At 36.1% G+C, this 24,979-nt stretch overlaps 1 protein-coding gene across 1 annotated transcript in view; it reads left to right on the top strand.

Moving 5' to 3' along the window:
- MTBP (MDM2 binding protein) overlaps positions 1-24,431 on the top strand; it is a gene marked incomplete at its 5' end in the record, with an annotated part of 30,214 nt that extends 5,783 nt beyond the window's left edge. Inside the window, 16 exon segments of the mRNA XM_018077196.2 lie at positions 1,503-1,620; positions 2,199-2,333; positions 3,126-3,220; positions 3,910-3,976; positions 5,555-5,672; positions 7,809-7,982; positions 9,008-9,121; positions 10,394-10,558; positions 10,933-11,026; positions 12,300-12,455; positions 14,403-14,498; positions 16,793-17,059; positions 18,330-18,576; positions 19,684-19,797; positions 20,985-21,050; positions 22,356-24,431. Of these exon segments, the coding sequence (XP_017932685.2) occupies positions 1,503-1,620; positions 2,199-2,333; positions 3,126-3,220; positions 3,910-3,976; positions 5,555-5,672; positions 7,809-7,982; positions 9,008-9,121; positions 10,394-10,558; positions 10,933-11,026; positions 12,300-12,455; positions 14,403-14,498; positions 16,793-17,059; positions 18,330-18,576; positions 19,684-19,797; positions 20,985-21,050; positions 22,356-22,391 (2,062 nt within the window).
- Between the last annotated feature and the right edge of the window lie 548 nt (positions 24,432-24,979).

Here is a 24,979-nt window from a genome sequence, read left to right as displayed (position 1 = left end):
CTGCTTGTTCTAGAACAGATGTATTGGTCACATAATCTGACCAGTGGATGTTTAGGATTGTACAGAGACAGCGTTGATGGAAGTGTTCTAAGAGACGCAGGTGGTGGCGGTAGATGACCCATGATTCAGATCCATATAAGAGGGTAGACAGCACAATGGCTTTGTAAACACTGATCTTGGTACTTTTCTTCAAGTGTTTATTACGCCATACTCTTTTGTGGAGTTTTCCAAAAGCACTATATGCCTTTGCTAACCTGTTGTCTATCTCTCCATCAATCTTACCATCCGAGGAGATGAGGCTACCTAGGTAATTAAACTGCTGGACTGATTTGAGCTCTGATTGGCCAATGGTGATGTGGGGATGATGGGGGACTTCCTGAGGTGCAGGTTGATAGAGAACTTCTGTCTTCTTTAAGCTGACTTCCAGCCCAAAGAGCTCAGCAGCATCTGCAAAGCAGGATGTTAAACGCTGCAGAGCTGCTTCTGTGTGGGCGACAAGGGCGGCGTCATCAGCATAAAGCAGCTCCCAGACAAGATGGTTTAAGGTCTTGGTGTGGGCCTTCAGTCACCTTAGGTTGAAAAGGCTTCCATCAGTACGGTATCGAATGTAGATACCGTCCTGATCATTGATATCTGCCATGGCCCTTTGGAGCATCATGCTGAAAAAGACTGTGAATAGGGTTGGTGCAAAACGCAACCTTGTTTCACGCCATTGGTTATTAGAAAGGGCTCAGAAAGTGCATCACCATATCTGACTTGGCTGTGCTGACCCTCATGGAGTGAGATGATCATTTTAAGGAACTTGGGGGGACATCCTAAACGTTCCAAAATCTGCCATAGACCTTTTCTGCTCACAGTATCGAAAGCTTTGGTGAGATCAACAAAGGTTACATAGAGACCTTTATTCTGTTCCCTGCACCACTCTTGCAGTTGTCTGAGTAGCCTTTTATGTAAAATGAGGCCATTTGGGCATAGAGTATCTCTGGTGAAAGTTACCTCACTTATTCTTCCTGTTCTGCTGATGATGCTGTTTTCAATTAGAAGACAGACTGCCCCTAGAACCCACAGATACTGACTGTTCTCTCTCTTGTTGAATTTGGGTAATGCTTGTGCCGCAGTCTATTTACTCTGCTTAGAAGGTTAACTACAAACCATCTAGAGGGACCAGTGATAGCCCCAATGATGGCTACCTGACTTTGCTGCAGCTTCTAGCACCCAGCTTTACTATGGTCTGCCTGCAGCTTGCCATTGCCAGTCTTATTTGATTTCTGTCAAAGTTCTTTGCTCTCACCTTCATGGAACATGTGAACACCTTCCTTTACAGAGCCTGAATGAGAAATTCTGTAATATTTTTTACTTTGTGAAATACAAAGCTATATATGTCTGTCTTAACATACACAAGACCGTTCAGTGCTAAGAGGTGATAGGTAAATTCAGTCAAACTGCACTTCATGTTAATTTGTAATACTAAATTCAGTAAGATTAACTCCATATTTTTGCAGTAGCTGGCAAAAGATTGCAGACTATCTATCAGCAGACTTTGTGTCTTCAGATGATATCATGAATATTATTGATTTAAAGGAACTCTGGAGAGGAAAGATTCAGATATGGGAAAGAAAGGTAAAATAATTTTTTCAGCTGTGGTAATTTTTAAAGCATCTATGTTTCTCATTTAGAGCGTGTATTGTACAGTGCATTTTAAGCTTTAAGCCAGATTTGGTTTTGACAGTGTAATTCAAAGAACTAGTGTGCAATCTGTCTGGGTGGGTGGTGGAATAACTTGCTTTTTTAGCATGATGAAAGGATAAATGAGGTTAATGCATCAAGATTTGAACTTGAAATCCAGTTGCTCTCCTCTGAAATATTTGTTGAGACAACTTATTGTTCAAAACTATATTGTTTTCTATCTATCACAAATAATTATTATGTAATTGTAAGTCATTGTTGCAAGTGCACATCTCATGTTTCAGCAAAGACTGAAAACTTTGTGACTGTGAAAGGCATTGTTTACGTTTTCAGTATTAAGGTTTTGGATTTAGTACTTGGTTATCTAAGTGCAGTACTTTTACTTAGTTTTACAGATCTGATGGAAACAAATATAATACTAATTGTTAAAAATAATAATACATCTAACTGGCTGAAAAGAAATAATTTTTATCTCTTTTTTTGACACATTTATTGTCTTTCTTTCCCTCCAGTTTGGATCAGGAGTTGACTTTCCAGAATTTTGTATAAAAAGCACTTCAGCAAAGACATTCAGCACTGCACATTTAAGTTCTTGCCTTGCTGGTAAAAAAGAGCAGCAATCAAGGAATACTGATACTTTGCCAGAAGCAAGTATTATTCTTGATCTTTCTTTTACTTTTAGAATTCATCTGTTTTACTTTCCTGAGAAAATTAGTAACTGGGGAAACTCTAGTCAGAACCAAAAGTTAAACATAAAAGTTTGGATTGGATAAGATTGAGGAATGCTTCTTTTGTTCATGTGTGTTATCAAAACAGGTCCTTAAAATTTCATCTGTTTTTCGTAGAAATACCATACCAAGATTTTTCCAAGTAGAAATTGAGACTTTGTTCAATCTTAATACTCAAAATATCTAATTTATGAATTCTGTATTAATTTAACCTTTTCCACTTAATTTTAAAAGTTTGGGATTTTTTGGTTTTTTTTACACTGTTGCTGTTTCATGTTTTCCACTGGAAGTAGACAGTTGATAGGAACTCCAGAATTGTATCTGTTGATGAAAACAAAAATGAGTGTTTATAAAAATTGGTATCAATTATGAATTTGTTATTTCATTGTTAAAATATATACATTTTGGATTGCATTTGTCTGTTCCTGGCAGAACTTATTTTTCTTTGGATAAGAGTTAGAACTCATTTGATGCACGTGGTTGACATTCTAGGAAGTAAGCTTTATTAAACAGAATTAAATACCCTCCTTGGTTTTTATATAATTATGTTTAATATAATATTGTGAATTGTTTTTCTATTCCTTTATATCTTTTAATCCTCTTTCAGATGTTATCTGTAAGGGAAATGCCCCTAGCAAAACACTTGAGAAAGTTATACTGAGATAACATCATACATTGTGTTACAGGTTTTTTGATTTGATGTCTTTTCAGGTTTTTCATTACTATGGTCCTGCCCTAGAATTTTTACAGATGGTGTTGCTCTCTGATCTACCCTCCATTTTTATATCAGATCTGGAATTTGAACTGTATCCTTTTTTTAAGTATCTAAACTACTACTGATAATTGTCTATAGCAGAAAAAAAACAATCAGAATCTACCTGTGCAAACAACAGAGAGATGGGGATTGCAAGGGCTCATTCCATTCTAGTCTGCCAAAATAGTCAGTGATTCTTCACCACTGGATTTTTTTAATTTTGAAATTTAAATTACTCTAACAATGACCAGATAGTGTTGATATTATCACACATATCATTTGTCTATTGATGTGCATGCTATTTGTGGGAAAAGAATAGAGAAATGTTTTTTTCTGTGTGAGTTTAAAAACCCTGAAGCCTTGCTAATTAATGAATGTAGCATGCTTCACAATATAGGATCATTTGCCCACAAATCATGTTTTTATTGTGCAGGGGCAAAATCTGTGGCAAGATGTAGCAGAGCAGTTTTCTTTTGTGTGTATGCTGCAGAGATCTCAAGGTTGGTTTTAAATGTATGTGCTTTGGGTACTAGTCTTGGGGAAACAATACTAGCTTAGGATGTATAAGTCTTCCATGATTTTGAATCTATAAGTATCTGTGGTGAGTTTTGTATGTTTTATGATACCGTTGTATCAAAGTGCATAAAAACTTAAACACTTGCAGTCCTTCTTTGAACTTGATTTGCAAAATTGAGATGCAGTTTTTTGTGAAGATGAGGTTCCTTAAACTGTTCCATTCAGGAGCCTGTCAAGAACAAAGAAAACATCTACGCTGCTTTTGGACCAGATTTCTTTTCTCTCCGGGAAGGTGAAAACTTCTTTTTAATTACATATAGCAGAAAAATGGAAGTATGTGTATTGTCTATAAAAGATACAGGAATAATATTTTTAAACCTAGTCTCTGTGTAAACCTCTTCAATATTTAGCTCTAAAGCAAATAGAGCTTTTAAAGATGTTTTTCTCTTTACCTTAGCTAAGTTTTAATCTGCTAAAACACTTTGCAACTTTTAATCATATCCTGAGAGATAATTTCTGTGCTATCATAATTGAACTATTGATTTTTTTAGCAAAAGGCTAAAAAGGCACATGTGCAGCCTACAAAATATATCTAGCTACTCTGAAGTGGTAAGCTTTTTTATTTTACATGTGCATATTCTGCTTTTACGTTCTGATTTTGGATAAAAAGGGTTCATGAAACATTTACAATCCTATTTTCCCCCTCCCTGCTTTGCCTTGGAATGATAGTGTGATTATTCATAGCCACAGTATTGTTTTGAAGATGTTTTTCCTGAATATCACCTTTACATAAAAGGTGATAGGGAAGTTTTTTAGTGTTTATAAAATAAATCTATGCCAATCAAAACAAAACCTGCAATGTTAAAATGCTGATACAGTTATTCTTAATAACTTATGTTCTTTATTTGCTATGGAGATGGTATCCCATTATCAGACTGTATGTTTCATTTCAGTTTATTATTTAGGGGTTTAGTGACTTTTTTTCTCCCCTGCCTCTCCATTCTCCATTATACTTAGCCAGAAAGGGAAAAGGTCCTTTTTCTAGTGCTGTACCAAAAATATCTTCTAGAATGGTTTTATATTGGTAAATATCCCAGGTAATTTTCATTTTACTTAAGGGTACTGAATATTTGGTCAAATATCTTTTACAGTCGAAGAGCTTGCATTTCCACTAGTTTTTTTAAAGTAGAAGCCAAAACAGTCAAAACACATTGTCAGATTACTTTTTAGAGTCTGCACATGATGAATTGAATGTATTTTGAAGATAACAGTTTCTCATAGGGATTTTTTTTTCAGTCTGCTGCTGGAAATATTGTGCATCTGTAGGCTTTTCTAATAACTGTAATAGCATTGTTTTATTGCTTGAGTATTCTAATACATGTGCATTTCTTTCTGTTAGTGCTTATTGGCCTGGAATCTATATAGAGACATAAACATAGTCCAGTATCTGATTAATGGAGAAGGGTAATATGTAGGAAGGAAAAAAAATAAAATTGCTTTTCAAAGGAATGCAGAGTCACTGATGCCAGCTAATATCTGTGAATTCTGTTCTCATTCTGGATACTACTCTACAGCAGTGTTTGTAGCCAGAATACTGAAAGAATTGTAATAGGTAATAAATATCTTTTTATCTATAAAATAGAAATTCAGCAGTTAATGATCTCTCAACTGGACTAAGAAGTAAATAAAACTTTTACAGCTTCTATGTCAAATGCTGTTCCATTTTGATTGATGTGAATTGACAGATGTGCTAAGATGTTTTTCATCAATTGAAGTACACTTGAAATAATGCCAAATCGATAGCTCAAGACTGAAATATAAAACAGGTTTCAGTAATATTGCATGTGTTGTACTTGCTCTCATTATTTAGGTGGGAGCTTTATTTACATTGCCATGTAATGTAAGCAGTGTAGTGATCCCATCTCCTGCCCAGCTGAGTACTAAGAAATGGAAGGAATATATGGCCAGGAAACCCAAGGTCATTACTGGTAGGTATATTTTGTTGTGGGTATATCTATTTGTGTACATGTATATATATATGGTGAGATTTTCCTATACATTTGGGATTCTCTTTTTGTCTTCAATGAAATTAGGTCAGTGATTGTTGTATTCATTGACACAAAAGGGTTTAGTGAATGCAAGTTCAGCTATGCAAACTTTCAGGAAAAAATGGATAATAACATCATGACAAGCTTTGGGGAAAATGCATCTTCTTTAAACCATTTTTGTGTCCTGTCTCTCAGCTAAGATCCAGCTTTCACACACCTTTGTAAGGTGACTGTAAAATCCATGGGCATAGAGGTTTGCTTCTGCAGATGGAATTCCAGCCTGCTTCAGTTAGGTGCTTCCCTTCTCTTTTAAGACTGACTGTTTTTGTTGCCAGCTGGATAGCTTTTGTAAACAAGTATGCAGATGAGGGTGGCTGGCAGACTGATATTATTTCACCTCTAGAGGTAGGAAAAAATTGAGAGGAATTAGGAAGAGTTGTATAACAGGGCAAAAAGCTTTATGGAATGGATACTGGAAGTATATAGATTTAAAATTATCTCTGCATGTTTGGAGGTGGTAGAGAGGGTGTGAGATACACAGATATATATATATATACACACACACACATATATATGTACATATATATGTGTGTATATATATATATGTATATACATATGCAGCAGCAGTATTTATGTTTATTGGAGAGATACTACTGATGCAGTCAAATGAGTGCGAGATCCCCAATGTCTGCAAGATCTCTGTCCTGTGTTCCAGTGGAAGGGTTTTGTACAAATATTAACTATAATATGATCAGTAACATACAGTAGGTTCTTTATTAGGCCTCTTGAATAAAATTTAGAATAGGAGGAGAAACATGACCATTTAAACGTGTTTGCTTATTTAGTTGAAAAGTGTTGATTTTTTTTAGTGGCTGCTACTAATCTGACCATACTAAGATTTGTTAATCCTTAGTGTCTTTGATCTGTGGGAAGGTGTAATTCTTGGAATTGGTAGTTCTCAAATGCTAAGATTAAAGTCAAAAATAAAAACTTACCTGTGAGGAATCAGCTATGAGATGCCAAGATAAAATGGAAAAGGAAAATATTTCAAATTACTAGGGGAATGGGACAATAGTGAAAATATTTCTGGAATCTTTTTCACTTTATTGTTCTATTTTCTTTCTCTGGATTTATATATTGAGGTAGCACGGTTTGCCCTTCTCTTTCCTTCAGCTTCCAGCTTAAAATTTTCAATAAATACTGGAATATTTTATATTTGTTACTAACAAAAATTTATAATGCTAATAAATATTAAGCTCCTGTTGCATTAATTATTGAGATAGTATTGCAAGTATGAAATTATTTGACTGTTAAAGCTTAGTACATCAAGAAGTATTCACTCTCTCAATTGCTGCATTTACCAAGGTGCTATAAAATGTTTTCTGTCTAAAAAGATAGCAAACCCATCCTTCCACTTTTTCTGTCAAGTCCCACAATAATTTATTTTCAAAACTGCAAACTATATGCCAGTGTTTAAAAACAGAATGTCTTTATCTCTCACGCAGACTATGCACAAGGGTAAAGTAGGGAGTGAAGCTTCCATTAATGAATAATGCAGTGTCCTTGGGAAGAGAGTATAGTATTTCCTTTTCTTCTACAGTTGTATGTTCTTCCAGTGAACACTTATATTATTTCAATGCACATATGAAAAAAGGCCTTTTTTTACCTAGCAGAACAGAAACTTCTCTTCACTGTTTCATGGTAGAAATGTAACTTTGCCAGTTAAAGAACTTCTCTGAGTGGTGGTTGGAGTTGCCAGCTATACTCTGTAGTCTGCATTAGAAAGCTGGCCCTCCTGACAGTCACAGGAGTTGGGTGCTGGTAATGTGCTGGCTTTAAGGCAGCAGCATTGTCCAGCTCAGATTTGCTACTGTCGTTCATTTATTTTGCATGCTCTTCAGTTTGTAGCTTTACAGGGGGTAAATATCACCTGTAGTTGCTGTTTCTCCTCAAAAGATGCAAGATTTCTCACAGAAGAGGAGAGAGCAAGTGTAAGAAATTTGATGGTGGTTTATAGCTTGTTTTAAAGCTGTTTTTCTGAGGGTGTTTCACAGTTATGTCCTGATGTTTGTGAAGTTCCAGAAGTTGAACTGAAAGGAGAATCTTGCCGATACTATTTCTTGCTACAAGGCAACGGCTCTGGAGGATGTAAAGCAACCCTGATTCATTCAGCTGGCCAGATCAATGGTATGGCCACTCTTGCTGCAGTAAATGGAAGGTTAAAGACAAGAGCAGAAGAAACAGAGTCAAGTAAGAGTAATTGCTTATTTATTTAAGAATATCTGAATGCAGGCAAATGCTACTCAATTTCATATGTTCCTTTTATTCATTCCAGTCAGTGTTAAAATGGAGAAAACAAGGAAGAATATTACATTTTTTATAAATGTGTCTATTAGCAATATTTGTCAAATTCATAAAAAATATAATGAACTTATTTATTCACAGAATTTACTGCTACCATATTTTTTAAATCAACTATGTAAAGTTACAGTCAGTGAGATTAGTTGAAAATTGTTTTTTAAAGGGACATCCAGGTAATATTAGTGCAAATCAAATTCTTGAAAACTTAAAGTTTAAAAAGTATGTATTGCTGATGTAAAGACTGCCTAGCCCATGCCAAAAATCTAGGTAAATATCAGTTGAAAATCCTGTTTCACTGATGTATCATAGCTGCTCCACTAAGTAAGAGCATGTATCTAGACATTTATCTTAGATTAGTTATCCTGTACAACTACACATATTAGTTAACTCTACTAATTCCTGTATTTGTTTCAATAATGCTGACAAAGAAAAAGAGCACAGTGACCTGCATCTTATCCACTTAATTCCTTATTATCGAAATAAATCAATGTGTGATATGACTGACTACTTGCCATTTATCCTAATTAAAATCCCATTAGTACAGTGTCAGAGAACTGAAAGTCCTTGACCACATATTGGGAAAAAACTTTTCTTTCTTTTCTGTTTTGATCCTAAGTATCAAACTTAGGATCTTTTTACCCTCTTTAAATGTTAGTCAAGTTAATTGTGTTGTCATATTGGTTTTGTACAGAAATCCAAAAACGCTAGTCAGACATCTCTTCCAAGTTATCCTGATGTTCAATTGTAATTGGTTTGTTTGGGTTTTTTTTAATGATTAGCCATATTTGAAAGTCTGGTTGTTTCCTATTAATATGAAATTTCTATGTCTGCAATGTTTATGTTTTCTAAAAAGAAGTAATGATTCCAAAGTCCTGTGAGAGATTCTTAATAAAAACTTCTCCTAATCTGTACAGGCTTTTGTATTGCTGACTTCATCCAGTCGCTGCCACGCTTCTGTGGAGAGCAGATTGTACAAAGAGAAATGAAACTGTCTCATCTCCAAGTGTTTGCCTTGAAAGAATATCTCAGTAAGTAATGGGGAAAGCACTGGTAATTCTCATTAAAAGTATTTGAAAGCTCTTTATGTCAAACTGAATGTGATGGCTCAGTTTACAAAACCGAAGTGAGTTGATCACTTTGTGAAGAAATAGTGAAGGTTTAAAAAGAAACTTCGTAGTATATTCATGATTGTGTGTCAGATAATGAAAAAGAGAACACTGAATTAAGGTTGGTGGCTGCTTGTTACACTGTTACTCTGTTTGAGCATAGTTTTGGAATAATTTTGTGGTAATTCTGTGATGATTTCCCCAAAAACCCTTACTGCTGGATATGTCTTCTACAAAAATAAGAATTCTGTTTCTGATTTTTCAGAGTTTTTAAAAATTTATTCTTTATTGCAAAAGTCTTCAACAGCAGAGGAAAAATATGCATTGGATATTTGTTAGATTTATCATGAAGCATCGTTTGTAAGCTGAAAGGTCATCCTCTGTAGATTTTCATGAGAAGTACATTTGAGTGTCCTGATTTTTTCCATCCAAGTCCATTGCTCTAAGAGACTCAATTAAAAGAAAAAATGCTTCTGAGAGATTGGCTGGCTTATAGAAAATGGCATTCTGTGAAGATTATATAAGTGTATTATCATTAACAGAATAGCATCTTAAAGAAAAGAAGATTCCTGCTAATAGTCTCGTCTTCCACCCCCTGCCCCCTGCCAGCTTGCAGTCATTCTCAGAGTCCTGTCAGCTTCAGCCCTGAGCTTGGGGCTGCTTTAGAGCTTGTGTTTTAATTTCGAGTGGATCATCCATTTCCATTAGGATGAAGACTGAATAGGAGCAGTTGGGATTGACTGATCATCCCTAATCATACCAGAATTACCTGGCCCTTGATATTCTGACCAAAGAGACCAGAGCAGGCTCTTAGTTACACTGAAGCCACACTCCTGCACCAGCAGCAAAAATAGGTGGGTGGGAGGCTCTGCAGGCTGCAGCTTTTCACATTTAGGCTCAGCAAGTCCAAGATATTTGTCTCTGGGGAATCCAAAACTGGATGTACTCAGAAATGCATGTATACAGAAATTAAAGGACTGTAAAAATGGGATTCACATGTGACTTCAGCTATTCTCAGTTGTCTGTGGAATAAACCACCCATGTCTTGCTAAAGGGTTCAATAGTAAATGTTAAGTTAACTTACTTGTGTTATTGGTTTTGGGTGGATATTTTCTTGTTTAGTTAGTTTTTAGCAGGGTCCAGTTGTTCTTTGTTACTTAGTAGGTGCAGTACCTTTTCTTTTTCCTTTTATAGAGAGAAAGGAATTGACTAAGAAGCCTCCGGTTATTTCTACCAGTGAGTTCAAAATTTTATTAAAACTTACAAGAGAATGTTTTTTGGACCTGTGCAACACTAGTCTTCCTAACCATGATCTACAGAAGGTTTCCAATAAAACTATGTCATGCACTGTGACTTGTGGTGAGTATTGTTCTTTAGGAAATACGCTGCTTATTCTCTTTTGATGTTTTTTTCCTACCGGTCGTCAATTTGTTACTTTTACCAAAAGAGGAAAACATATAAGGAAAAGTAAAGTAGCTTTCTAGGGTTTTTTTGCAAACTGAAATGACCCTTACCTTACCTATTTCCTTTCTTTTCCTTAACAAAAAAATTGTGCAGAAAATGTTTCTGATTGCATCATCAGACAGATTTTCCATTTATTTATGTAATTTATATATGTGCCTTAAGGAATATCTATATATAAAGGAATGTGTATATATATGAGTTTATACATATATATTTCTTTAAACAATAAGATTGCTTATTAAGGGTTATCCACCATATATTTCTTGCAGAGCCTGATTTAATGGAGACAAATCCATTGGAATGGCCAGAAAGACATGTTCTTCAGAATTTGGAAAACTTCGAAAAAAACAAACAAAAAACGAGGTAATAATGAAATACTGAAGATTTTCTTTGCAGCGGCCATTGAACATTACTGTAGAGGAACTTCAAATGTTGATAGCCATTGTGTAAACTGTTTTCAAGTATATTATAATCTTTCAAAGAAAATATTGCTTACAGCTAAAACTAATTTTCTGTCAATTTCCAAAGATGTATTTTCTGGGTATTGAAAGTAGTATTGTTTTGAATATGATTGACTAAATGCAAGTGAAATTTAGCTTAAAATAGCATAGTTCTAAAACTGAATTACCAAAATGACACTTCTAGAAAATAGTAGCCTTGGCAGAAAAACACATAGAAGCTTTTCTTTCTCCCAACATGCCCTAAGTAATAGAGATAATTTAGCATTTTTTGTGAGCATGTGTTTATAATCTCCTTGTATTTCCAAGATAGTACTTAAGTCATGTCTCAAGTCATTTTAAAGTCGAAGATCCTATTGGCTTTATGTTTGACATTTACATTTAGTTCTGTTTTTCCTTCAGTACTGTTCAAGTGAAACCTGTAGACCTTTCTGTCACTTAATACAGCTTATTGATTTAAGTTTAGTTCTCACTTCATATAAGACTTAATAGTCTTTGCTGGTCTTAATGTTTTTGCTGGGAGACCTTTACAGCCAGTTGTCCAACTGTATTTTTCTTAATCACTTCCATCCCATTTCTCTCTTTCAAATACTGTAGTTGGCCATGGCTTAGATTGGAGTTCTGCATGTGAGGAATTCTCACATTAGATCTCTGCTTTTTTGTGGTTGTCGCTGCTATTATTATTAATGGCTTTTCTTTCTCAGACAGGTAAAGTTCTTCCTTCTAATTAGCTTTCAAAAACCTTCCTGAAGGACCTTTCTGTTTCATAGTCAGTGTTTATTTCATTGTATTCTGAATGATGATCTTTCTTATCCTCTCTCAGTGTACAGCATATTGCTCAACAGTAGAAAAGAGAGAACTTTGCTGTACTTGATTGAAGACACTAAAAAAGAGTGGAAGTTTGGATGCAGTAGTGGCTTTATGGTTCTAAATTCTTGAAGAAATTACTTCTTTTTAGCAGAATGCTAGAGAATTTGCATCAAATATAGTTTATCATGAACATTGGTGTGAATGTTCTCAAGGAGCAAGCTTACTCATTTTACTTTGGCAATAGTTTAATTGTTCCAGACTAGCAGTTATTTAATTTATTTTTTCTTAATACCATGAGATTACTAAAGAAAAGAAAAAAATCTTAGATTGGTCTTTAGTGTTTGGTTTTTTTTTTTTCCTTTTTTCAGAGTTTCTCTGTTTGCACATTCATCTGAGCAGTTGCTGGGGCATAAAGACAGCCAGCGGGAGTCACTGACATTGCTCGATGCTAAAGAATTACTGAAATATTTCACACCAGAAGGGCTGCCAGTTGGTGATCTTCAGCCACTCCAAATTCCCAAGCGGTAAGAATCCAGCATATTAAAGCAGACCATACTCAGAGCTGATGGAGGGGAGTTACAAATAAGGACTGATTGAGAGTCACAGAATGGTGTAGCTGGATATGAGTTTAAAACTTGTAACATCCTTGCATTACATACCTGCCAGTGAAATCAACTGTTTTGCTCCTCCAGCCAGTCTTACTAATTAATTCTTTCAGGATCTGAAATGGCTGGAGATGATGATGATGTTTGTCCTATGCATTTAAATAACAAAATAATCACCTGAAGTGGAAAAAACGTGCTAGTGGACTCCTGGCAAGCTGCTGAAATGTGTGCATTTTCAAAATAGTATTTCTATCCAAGCAGAAATACTGTGGCAGAACTTTAATTTTATTGGTGTGATTTCTTTCAGTGGGGGGGAGTCTAGGTGGGAAGAAAATTGCAGTGTAGAAAAGCAATAGCTGAGCCTGTTTTACTGTGTTCGTCTCCTGTCATGCTGGCCCAGAATTCCTATCTATATTTTTATGTGGTAAAGTGCTCCTTAAAGGAAGCTTATCTACTCTGGTGGCTTCACAAGTATTTATCCTTAGTGTGTCTGCTGGTAAGTATTAGTGTATTAACCAGTACTTTTGCAGCAGGAAGATTGATACATGGAGTTAATGGAGTAATTTTCCGGATCTGAACATCTGTTAGAGTTAAGGCCAGACTGTGTGAGAGTCAGATAGTGTTTGCCTGTATTATTTGTGCAGTGTGTTACAGATTTCTAGGTAAGGCAAGACAATCTTTGCAGTCACTAGAATTATGTTTGTTGACCTTTTTAACGTTGAATAATAGAATCTGTAATGGACTTATTTGATACAGCCCTCGATCCTTTTTCAGACTTCATTATATGTAATAGGAATGCTTCTTGAGAGGGAAAGGTACTGTAATATTTTGGATTTTCTGTAGGATTCTTAAGACTTCTGTAAAATACTTACTGGAGTTGTGAAACTAGCCTCAAGATGTTCTGAGCAGAGAATTCAAGCAAGTTAGAAAATATGCAATGAAGATTGAGAATCTTCTACTGAGTTGTTAGACCAACAGAAGGAATTAAGAGATTTTGAGAGAGACTGATGAATTAAAGGCATGTTCACTTGTTTTACATGTTTGAGTTTAAATAGAAGTTTAATAGATTACAGTTTTGGCTGACAGTCTTTCTAAATTACCATCTTGCTGGATTCAGTATCACATCTTTCCTGGATGTTTTTCCCAGATAATTTTTACAGTGGTAATGGTACAGAGACAGTCTGTGTGAATAAAATTTGAAGCAATATGTACGTTTCAGATACTCCTACATCTTGCCTTCATCTCTTCCCTTCTTTAGAGATAAATGAGATGTGACAGGGTATGCTGGGATCTGGCAGCAAATGCTTTCTGTCTGTCTCGCTATGGCTTATTCTGTTGAAATGCTTTCAAACAAATGCATTCATGTGATTTAGTTGCAGAGAGTTTCTAGCTGGAATTGAAATATCACAGGAGACAAGTGGTTAGTTATAAAGTCTGGCAAAGGTGACTGTGAGGTGAGACAACAAGATAAAGGGAAGGAATTCACTGCTATAGTGCTGGATTGAGAAATGGGAGGTCAGTTCCCAGTTCCTTTCAGTCCATTCTACTACTCAGGTGTCCCATTGTGAAATGGAATGATATTTACCTGGGTTTATTGATAAGTTATTTGGAGCAGTGACCTTAACTGGTTGAAATGTCTAAGAGCTTCTGTAATATTAATAGCTCAGTAGGAATTAGTTAGTTGAACTTACATTGTCACTTCAATAAACATTTAATTTTCCATTGATGCTTTACCCCAGAGGCTTTGCCAAAGCTGGCATGCTGGTTTAGTCTTCCTATACCATGGCATTTTTTTCTGATTTTTGGAAGTATAATTTATCCTGACTGTAGCTTGTTAAAATAGATCCGTTTTTTTCTTTTTTTCAGTGAAAATGCATTTCTTTTGACACCAGAGCTTACTCCTCGGAAGCTCAGAGGTTTGCCTTTTGAAAAAGCAGCTGGATGCCATTATCATGGACTTGAGTAAGTGTCCTGGCTTTTTTTCCCAGAATTATTTTTTAGTTTCCAGTCTGGGTATAATTGGAAATGTTTCAAGCAACATGTGTGTTAATTATGGAAAATTTTATGTATCCTTTTTCTTTGTTGGAACAACTTTGCACGTGCCAGCTCTCCCTTTCTTACCTTTATTTTAGTTACTGGTTTAAATTGCAACACTCCTGCCTTGATGGTAATGTAAAAACATTTAAGTTTTTTCTAAGCTGTACTGTTGTAGCTATTCTCAGTGTCTCTGTAAATTTTAATTCAGAACTAAAAGTGTCAGGGAAAATAGGGTTCATTAGTACATATCGAATTCCTGGGGCAGCACATGAGTGAAGTACATACATAGCTCCTACTTTGATATTTAATTGTAGACACTTTTAGAACAGTCAGGAGGTTTATGAGACCTGCTGTGGTGCTACCTGTGTGTTCAGGGAACCTGAAAACAACTCTAGCAGGCAAGTGTTAGTGGTAAGAATGTTCAAAAGGATCAATATGATTAGGACTGTGTTTAGTCCCAGCCAGCCAGAAATAGTTATTTGTTAAAGCTTCATCATATAATGTAGCTGTATAAAAATAGTTTAGAAAAACAGAAATATTGACATTGAGAAGAAGAGGAAAGACATAGAGAAATGCTAGAGTAAATAAGTCAGCATAACTCTTCCCTGTCATTCCTGAGCTTGGAGGAGATGCTCCTTGAATATTCACCATTTCCCTTGGGCTCCTCTTCCCTCCGGAGGCTTTATCCCATGATACTCTACCAAGCAGATCCATGAAGAGGCCAAAGTCTAATCTCCTGAAGTCCAGGGTAGTGAGCTTGCTGTGTGCCCTCCTTGCTGCCCTGAGGATCTCAAACTGCACTAGTTAATGGCTGCACTAGTTAAAGGCTGCCCTTGAGCTTCACATTCCCAACAAGCTCCTTCTTGTTGGTGGGAGGGAACAAGGTCCAGCAGAGCATCTCACCTCACTCAGAAAAGGAAGTTATCAGCTCATTCCAGGAACCTCCCAGATTGCCTATGCCCTGCTGTATTGTCTCTCCAACAGGTATTGGGGTGATTGAAGTCCCCCATGCAGACCAGGACTTGTGAGGCTGTTCCTATTTATGATTAAATTAAATTTTTGGTGTAATGAATGTGTGCCAGACACTTGAATCTTGTGTTGCAAAGAAAAAGTAATTGCCATTAAAGCAGTGAGTAAAATGGCAATTTAATTTGTAAAGTTAAATAGATTTTTTTATCTTTATAGAGGATGTGACTACTCAGGGGACTGAGAATATAATAAGGAAAATTAAATACCTTGAAATTTTTAAGTTAAGAGAGCTTACTCTCTTATCAGATAATGAATTTATTTCTAGTGGAAAGTCTTACTCAACTGTAGAAATGGACTCATCAGTCAGTTATTAGAAAAGTGAATTTCTCCCTGAATATGAAGATACTCTGAAGAAAGTAGAGAAATCAGATCTAGCATTTTAACATGATTTCATGTTAAGAGACAAAAGTAAAGAATGTGTCTGGAGTTCCTAAGAGTGGGAAACATTGCTGAGCAGCTTGGAGGGTGGGCTGAGTGATAGCTCACACTGTTCAGAATACTTCATAAGAAAAAGGATGAAATAATACTGGACAATACTGTTACCTTTCCCCAGCAGAGGTAATGTAAGTTTCTGGGTGATGAAACACTGAGCTCTTCCAAGGAATCTTGGAAATCATTTACACCAGAGAAAAGTTAGTTAAGATGGGTTTTGTATTGTAATCTCTTCTGTAGGTTTCACTGGGCTAGAAATACTCATTTGGTATCTTTCAGCTCCACTGTATTTAATACAATTTGTTTTGTTGATTTCATTGATTAAACTGCTTATTCATTGTAGTCGATAAGAAACACTTTTTTGTATTTTTAGCATTTAAAAAATGTGAATCTCTCATACAGCACTGTTTTTCTGGGACAAAGCTAAAGGTTTCACTTCAAAGGTGCAGTTAGCAAACACTTTTTGTTCAAGGAAAAAATTCTGCTAATGTCCATGGAAATCTTATTTATAAGACCACAGGGTAAAGACTTGCAAAGAATATATGATTCAGCTTCTTTGTTGGAGTTGGACTTAAATATAGCTAAATCCATAAGGTATGTGTTAATTTACTGGGCGGTTATAAATTATCTTTCAGAACAATACACCAGTTCAAATGAAAAAAAGTTTTGCAGTTGACACGATTGTCAAAAGTAAGTTTTTCTGACTGTAATAAAGCAGAGACTTTCTCTCACAGGTTTCTCACCAATTTCAATTTCAGATATTGTCTAGATGACAGAAGAGCCTTAGAGAGAGATGTGGGATATGCTGAACTTCAAACTCGTCTTATTCGCTATGAAACTCAGACTACTTGCACCAAAGAGTGCTGCCCTGTGCCAGTTGTCTTGAGTCCTCTCCCATCTCCCGCAGTCTTGTCAGAGCCTGGAAGTGTCCCTGATGGAGAGTCTTTGCAAAGCGAATTCAAAACAGAGACATCAAGGCTAAAGCGCAGATCAAAAGACTTGGATTGCTTTTATCCCAAGAAAAGGTAATGCACTGAATAAAATGAATCTTTAGCATGAAGTATTTCAGTGGTCTCTTGTGAACTGCATCTTTTCTTTCATCTCAAAATGTTTTAGTGAAGCTATCTAGACAAATGTTCTAGTTGTTTAATCCTCCTCTGTGGACTCATTTTTTTTCTCAAGTGTGACCTCTCATTGATAGCATTAGATTAATCAAAAACCATGTGGCACAGGCAGCTTTTATTTAAGAGATGCGGGGTTGTATCTTGCAGAGTCTCAAGTGCCTTTGAAAAGATGACAGATAGCCTCATCTAGGACTGAAACTGTCACTGTTGCTGCAGTACAAATAAACAACTAGAGGTTTGGAAAGCCAAGTACTGTACAAACAGAATAATTGAATTGCTAATCCAAAGGACTGCTGGCATAAGATGACCTACCAAAACTCAATCTTATTGTCAGCCTTGTTTATTAAAGTCTTTTCTGCAACTTTAGTTTTTAAGATTTTCCTTTGTACCTTGTCCTCACTCTGAAGATGCAAAGTCTTTGTGTCAATGAAAAACAGCTGCTATGTAACACTATTTCTGAATGCACTTTTTACTATAATACTTCACTTCGTCCTTCTTTCCAGTCTGATACCCTTTGCAGTCTAATCACACCAAGCCTTTAACAGAGGTATGGTTTTAGGAATATTCATATCTTTTGCAACCTACTCTGAATAGTTAGAAAAGAAAATGTGATTGTATCTAACATTTCATGAATTAGAGTTTTGGAATAACTAGCGCTCTTACAGTTGAAGGATCAAGGATTACAATGTTCCCAGAGAACTATAATGCCCAACTTCCAGTAGTTAAAGATGAGTTCTGACATTCCTGCAGAGCCAAAAGAAATGAGGTAGTTTCAAGAAGCTCTCTTATCCTAAGACTGGAGGCCAGCAAACACTGTTCTTCCTGGCTCTCTAGATGAAGGGTCCATATGCAAAACTACCCCTTCTTCCAAAGAGTTTCATTTTCATCATTATCTGGTTTCTTCAGTTTGTTTCTGGAATTTTTTAATCAGAGGTTAAATGGGTCTGTATATCAGAGACCGATCCAGTCAGTGGAGTGTTCTTTTAATACAAAAAATATTATATAATGGAATCCTGTATTCTTGTCTGCTCTTTTCAGATGCTGTTTGCAAGAATGCACTTATTTCTTTTAAGCAGCAGCCTCCATAGTAGAAACAATGGCACCAAAAGAGTCAGTAAAAAATCTGAAAGTTCTTTTATCTTTTTTGTTTGTTTGTTTAACTTCCTTCTAGGCTAACCAAATCTGAGAGTACAGATTCCCTCCTCTCTCAGGCCAGTGGAAGTAGCGGGAGTCACTGTGCGGTTGCGGTAACAAGGAGGAGCTCTGAAAGATCAGCTGCTGTAGCTGGGATGCCACTGAAACAGCCTGGCCAACCCCACAAAGTGACCACTAAGGCTGGCTCAGCCAGTCGTGTAAATGCTGCCCAACCTGAGACCTTAAAGCCAGCAAAGGAATCAAGATCCCAGAAGCATACAAGGGTAAAGGTCTATGTTGTTTGCTTAGTGAAGAAGCATCTTGCTTAACTTCTTTCCATGGGACTTGATTTTTTACATTTTTTAACTCAAAGTGAACTGTCTTCATCTCTCTTTGTTATTAAATTTCATTCTGTTCGTTTGTGCAAGTGAATCCTGAAGGCACTGTGGAGAGTGCTGCAGAAGCAAGGAATGAAAAAGTATGTAAAGGAGTATTTTATCATGCCCAGGGAATTAAGGCTGAGAGGGATAACAACTAGGAATAAAAAAGGTGGGAATGAATATCAATGGAGTTATGAAATGTAGAAGATTAATATAAAACCTAAAGGCACCAAAGAAATAGCTGTACTGGAAGGGTCGAAGCCATTGTGGAAGAACAGACTGTTCTGAGAATAAAAAGATATTCCAATAGTTGTACAAGTCCATTAATTGAGATAACATTTAAATACTTTGGTGCAATAATGTTTACTTAATAGCTGTATATATTAGGAATGCCATTTTTAAAATACAGTACACAGAACTGTTTCTGGCATAATACTAACTTTAAATTAATCCCAGGATACAGAGAGGACTCTGCAAGAATGCTGATGTACTGTGAGTGGCAAGTTGGGATTGCCCAAGTAAGCATAAATTGGTGTGACTCATTCAGACCTACAGTAAAGTTTAAACATCTCTGATACAAAAAATGTCAGAGGAAATTTTCCAATATGACTTTAGTGTCTGATTTAGATTTTTTTTTTTTAATATGGATGCATCAAAGAAGGAAATACCAGTCTAATGAAAAGTTATCTGTTTATTATTTTGGAGGAAATAAAATCCAAGCCAATATCAATTTTTTTGTCTTCCAAGCTCCATGTGAATATTTGATGATCCTTTACATTGCTTTGACGTGTAAAAATTTCCTTAATTTTTTAGATGAAGGGAATGGAAATAGATTGTTAAATAACTGCTCAGATTTGGTCAGTGGGTTGATGGTGTTGGGGCAATGGATTAAAGAAAGAGGCAAGAAAAAAGATCAGGTTTTCTGTTTTCGTTTTTTTTTTACTTCCATTGGACAATTTTTCTTGTCAATAATTGGGATGAACTTTTGAGTGTGTTTCTGCTGTTTCCAAGATGCTGAAGGAGGTGGTTGCTAAGACTCTTCAGAAACATGGAATTGCAGAGGATCACAAGTGCTTTGCATCATGCAGCCAGCGTCTGTTCGAGATATCAAAGTTCTACTTAAAGGTAACTAGAAGACATGCTCTTACAGTTCTTTGTTCTTAGTTAAGTAAGTCTGCTCCTGAATAAAACTTGAGATAGTCTGTGGGATATTCACACTTGATTAAGACAATATTTCCCAATATATTAGTAGTGTGTAGAATGTGTGGATAAACCTTTAGGCTTGTTGTCCAATGCAGAACATAGTTTTACAGTATATTTTGGTGGTGTCTTATTTGTTTTTAAACCTTATAAAGCAGTACTCTTCTATGTGAGATAACACCTTAAAGCATGGATCTGTTCGGTCAAGTCATACTTTATTGCTTCCTTAGCTGTTGTAGCTATCTCACAGCTGTAGCTGTGACAGCTCAACTTCTCCCTTGTTCTAAGGCTGTTGGCTCAACAAGTAGCTTACAGAACTGACTCAGAAATTCTAGTTCTCTGACATGCTCACAGAAGTCACTGCAAATGTGCACAGCTATCTCACACATACTGGCTTGGCAGCACCCTGTAGAATTGCATCAACCTCATTTTTGGAAGGAGATGAGAATTCTTTCCACAATATCTAAGAGACTTTGTGAGTCAATGCTTAAGCCATGTTACTTGGTCTGGGCACAAAATCAAGTTAAATTACAGTATGGGGTGTTTAAAAGCTATTGCTCACAAGCTGAGCTGCTGTTCCTGCTCATTTACATGTGTTTAGCCTATGTCTATTGGGTGAACTAAGTTTAGACAACTTCAGTAGAGGTGATTTAAGGTAAATGAAGTTGCAGTTGAACAGGGCTGATTGTTTACACGGACAATCTGAACATCTTGCTGATAAACACCAACTTCTTAAATAATTGGAACACATTTCACAATTTGGAACACAGTTGCACAGTCATTCTGTGAGTGCTTCCAGGATCTCACTGAAATATGACCTTTGGATTAGGAAGGTCTCCTAATCCAAAAGCAGAAAGGGCTGCATGTAGGGATGAGTGAGTAGGGCAGATCAGATGGGTTCATGGTTCCATTCCAAGTAGAAGAGCAAAAGGAAGAATACTACAGTGATCCTGTATTATTATTCATAAAAAAAGCAAAGTTAAATAATTCTTCGTTGCTCAGAACAAGGTGATGAAAGTGTAATATCACCCTGGTTATTGGGGCTCTTATAACCCAAATTAGAGTTACCATACAAGTGTGCTGATTCCTGTGGCTTTTTGTTTCATATCTAGGATCTTAAAACTTCTAGGGGACTTCTTGATGAAATGAAGAAAACAGCAAATAGCAATGCTAAACAGGTAAGACCATTTGTTTGTTTCTGTAACTAGCCAAGGCTAAATGTTGCTATGGCAACTTGGTTGTAGGATGGTTTAGTCCACAGCTTTGAGAGATGAAGAGAATACTTCAGTGAAGAACACTCTACCTTGGCTGTGGGTCTTGTTTCAGTCCGATCTCACAGAAACTTCCTCTCAATCAGTAGTCCCATGGCAAAATTTCCAGTTGCTTATATTCAGGATTTGGATAGTATTCTAGTTATAGCTGCCTATATGATGTGCCACACTGAGAAATGGAAATGAAGGCAATAAATGTTTCTACATCACTGAAACAAAAAAATGAGAGATGAGATTTTTCTTCATTAGACGGAAACCTGGATCATTAGGGAATTGTTCTCTTCTTGTGTTGAAGTAAATAACATTTCTTTTCAAAGGTTAGGAAGTAATAAGAGGGTCTGTAAAAGGAAATAAACTTCTGAAAAGAAGCAATGAAAATTAGTAATTTTAAGCTTGGGAGTAACTGTAAGCACAAGGGATATCCGGTGAGTTTATTTGTGTGTAAAGTGAGACTTATGTGAACAGTAGCACAGAGTAAATCATACAAGTAAATACCCCTCCAGAAATTAAGTAACTGACTCTGAAAAATACACTGAAGTGACTCCATGATTGGGAAAAAAAAGTGTTATGCATAATTACAGTACAGTTTTCAAAATCATAAATTAAATGGAAGAATTTGAACTGGCATAGTTAAGTAATAAAACCCAAACTCTCAAGGAAAACTGCTAGATCCTCGCAGAATTTATTCTACAAGAGCAGTATTTGCTGTGTTCTGTACTGTGCTCTGTTGTGAATTGCTTCCTACAGATGATAAGGTTTAAAAAACTGCATGGGTTGTGATGTTTGGTGTTGAACTGGGCTGTTGTCCTGATACACTGCTTCTCACCACCATCTTTGTCTGGGGAGAAAACAGGTAGTTTTGTGAATGTTTGCTGTTTGCAAAAGAAGCGTTAAAATTGGTGTTCTCCTAAGCTGCTCACTGCTCCCTGTATTGGAGAATATTTTGAAATTACCTTATGTAAACTATAATTGCCAAGGACTAATCAGTGGTCTGAACAACTGCCCTGCTTGGAAAGCAGCAGTAAAAAAGGTGGTAGATAAAGCAGTGCACAAATTATCCTTTATTCTTTCTTCTGCTGTTTAGTAAATACCACACAGATGATGATAAAGGTGGCGATAAAGAAAGAATTGATAAAATGTCTGAGATATTATTAAGTTACTTTTGAGACCTGGAGTTATGAAAATGGTTTGCTTTCTCATTTATTTGCCCAGGTGATTGAATGGGTTTTGGAGAAGACTGGCAAGTAGAAGTACTGTGTGGATGCTATTCACACCTTCCTAGGAACTGTGGGGACAGAGCACTTCTGACTACAAGAAAAGCATTGTACTGCCTGAGGCACACACATACAGATCTGCACACTGGTGGTCAGTGTAATTATACAGACTCATCCTTTAAGCACAGTAGCAAGAGTTGAAACTTTTTATACTGGAAGTTTTAATTATTTTTTTTCTAATTCATATGAAAAAAGGTTTTATTTTATGTGCATATTTATTATGTTTGTTAAAAGGAATATAGCTTAACTTGGTTTGATAAAGCTTTGTATGTTTTACAATCAGTATATATGTTTTTTATGTGAATAAAAACCCCAACAGATTTAATTTTGATAACAGCCTCTTTGGTTTACCTTTTTGTGTGAAGACCTCCACTCTATTTATTACAGCTCACTGTTGTATAGACAGCTGTTTACAGCATTGGCCATTAACTTTTCGTAAGCTAATTAAGAGCAGTTTCTATTCTGCAGGTGAAAGCAAAGGTAATTAGAATTCGAGTCACGATTATCTCTGTGTTGTAGTAGCAGGAAAAAAACAATGTCTTTTGAAACTTGATGGGAGGTCCCATTAAAGAAAGGATCACTTTACAAGCTGAATTTCTGGTATAATTTCCTGCCTGCTCTTTGTAACACTCCTTAGAAAAAAATCTTAAGAGAGGTCTGAGATCTCATGTCCTGGAGGAGGAGAAAATCAAAGCGAAAGCAGTAATGATGATGGTGAGAGCTGGCAAAGAGCTGGTAAGCTGTGCTGAAGTGTAATGGAAAGAATTTCTACCTGTTTCACGTGTTGCAAGTACAGTAAAGGACTAAATTCAGCCTCAGTTTGCTGAAGTCTCAGACATGTACCTGGCTTGTACTAATGTAATTATTCAAGTTAGTATTATTTTGAGATGAGGAGTTCCTACCAAAACAAACAGATTTCACAGCTTTCAGTATAAAGATTTCCTGTTCATCATATAAACTAATATGATTGATAGAGAAGCACTGCTTTTGTTTTGCTATATTCCCCTGGCACGAAAATGGATTAAGCAATACAAATATAAATGAAATCTAATGTGATGAAAAAGTAAATGAACTAAACCATGTGGAGGTTAGACTAAGTACTGTAAAATCTACACATTCTCTAAAAAGCCTTTCTGATTTTGTGGCATTATTCTTTGCTTAATTCTATTCCATGTAAAGCTGAGCCCTAAGGAGGTTTTTCGTGTCTAAGATCTTGTGTTAATCTGTTCCTTTGTCTCTCTGTTTACTGTTCTCCTGAACTCTACAAGACCTTTTGTAGGGGGAGTGTGTACTTGGTTTAACTGCACTCTGAGCTGCAAGAGGAGACCTTTGTAGTTGTTCTGCTGTGACAGGGGGCTCTAGTGAGTACCGTGTGCATCTTATCCCAGGACAAACATAACTACTTATGAGATGGATTTCATTTGCAGAATGCCACACATCCACAGCATCCTGGTTTTACTGATTTGGTGAAATAGAAATGCAATGAAGAGAGATACTTAAATAATGATTTGATAAGTGCATGCATGAAATTACTCCAGTGTAATGATTACTGTGTATGGCTCACGTTTCTTCGCATTCAACACAGAAAACAAGAAATTAATCAAGACATTAATCTTCCTTAACATCTTTTAGTGAATAAAGGAAGTCTCTACTTCCAAACAGAGAAAAGCTGTAAGTTATAGCCTTATCTCTTCAGCCTGAATGCTGATACTTTTGTCTGAATACTAAAGCAAGTCACTGAAAGTTGTATTTTCTACTTAATTTTGAGAGGTTTATATATGTGTAATTACAAAAACTTTGTAGTTAATAAATTATACCTAAGTTGATAAGCAAAAGTACAGGAACTCTACATTTCATAAAATCCTCGAGGCTAGCTGCCATAAGCAAAGCAAACACCTTTCAGAAAAATAATTAATACTCCTGAACTGGTTTTATTCTAGTTCAATAGAGCCCAAAAGTTATTGTTTTAATTAATTCTGCAGACTCAAAGGCTGGTCTGAAATAATAAGCAGGAAAGCAGTTAGGGAAACATAAGCATTTTAATGTATTGTTTATTTGCATGGTTCCCAGTCCTGAACTAATACACTGCTCCCATGTCTCATTTGCTCTTTATCTTGGTGGTTTTTTAGGGTACGTGGCAGCTGGTTTATTGCTGTGGCTTAGTAACACTGTGCCCCATTTGAGCTGTGATAACTGTCCTTGTCCAAACACTTAACCTATAAAAAACATGCAAAATAATTTGACCTGGTCTACTGTAACAGCACTACAGCAAATTATAACTACAACATACTCTATTGTAGTTCAAAAACCTCACACCAAGAGTTCCCACCAGCTGATGTGTTTCAACTTACGTGATGCAGAACTGAACATCACCTCTTGCCTCTGAACTTCTGATTATTTTCTTGTTTTGGGCTGCTGAAGCCAAAATCCAGTTTGCCCTATGCATCCTCTGGGTGCTTGCTTTCATGTTTTTCCAAATCAGGATGTAAGTCATATTCACCAGGACACATTTATAGTTTACCCATAATCCATCCATACTACAGGATAAGCACATAACATAAT

Source organism: Manacus vitellinus, unplaced genomic scaffold (genome assembly GCF_001715985.3).
Source record: "Manacus vitellinus isolate BGI_N305 unplaced genomic scaffold, ASM171598v3 scaffold_1_pilon, whole genome shotgun sequence".
NCBI classification, from domain to species: Eukaryota; Metazoa; Chordata; class Aves; order Passeriformes; family Pipridae; genus Manacus; species Manacus vitellinus.
The sequence above is the reverse complement of the archived record's forward strand: the minus strand, read 5'-3'. Positions and strand labels throughout refer to the sequence as shown.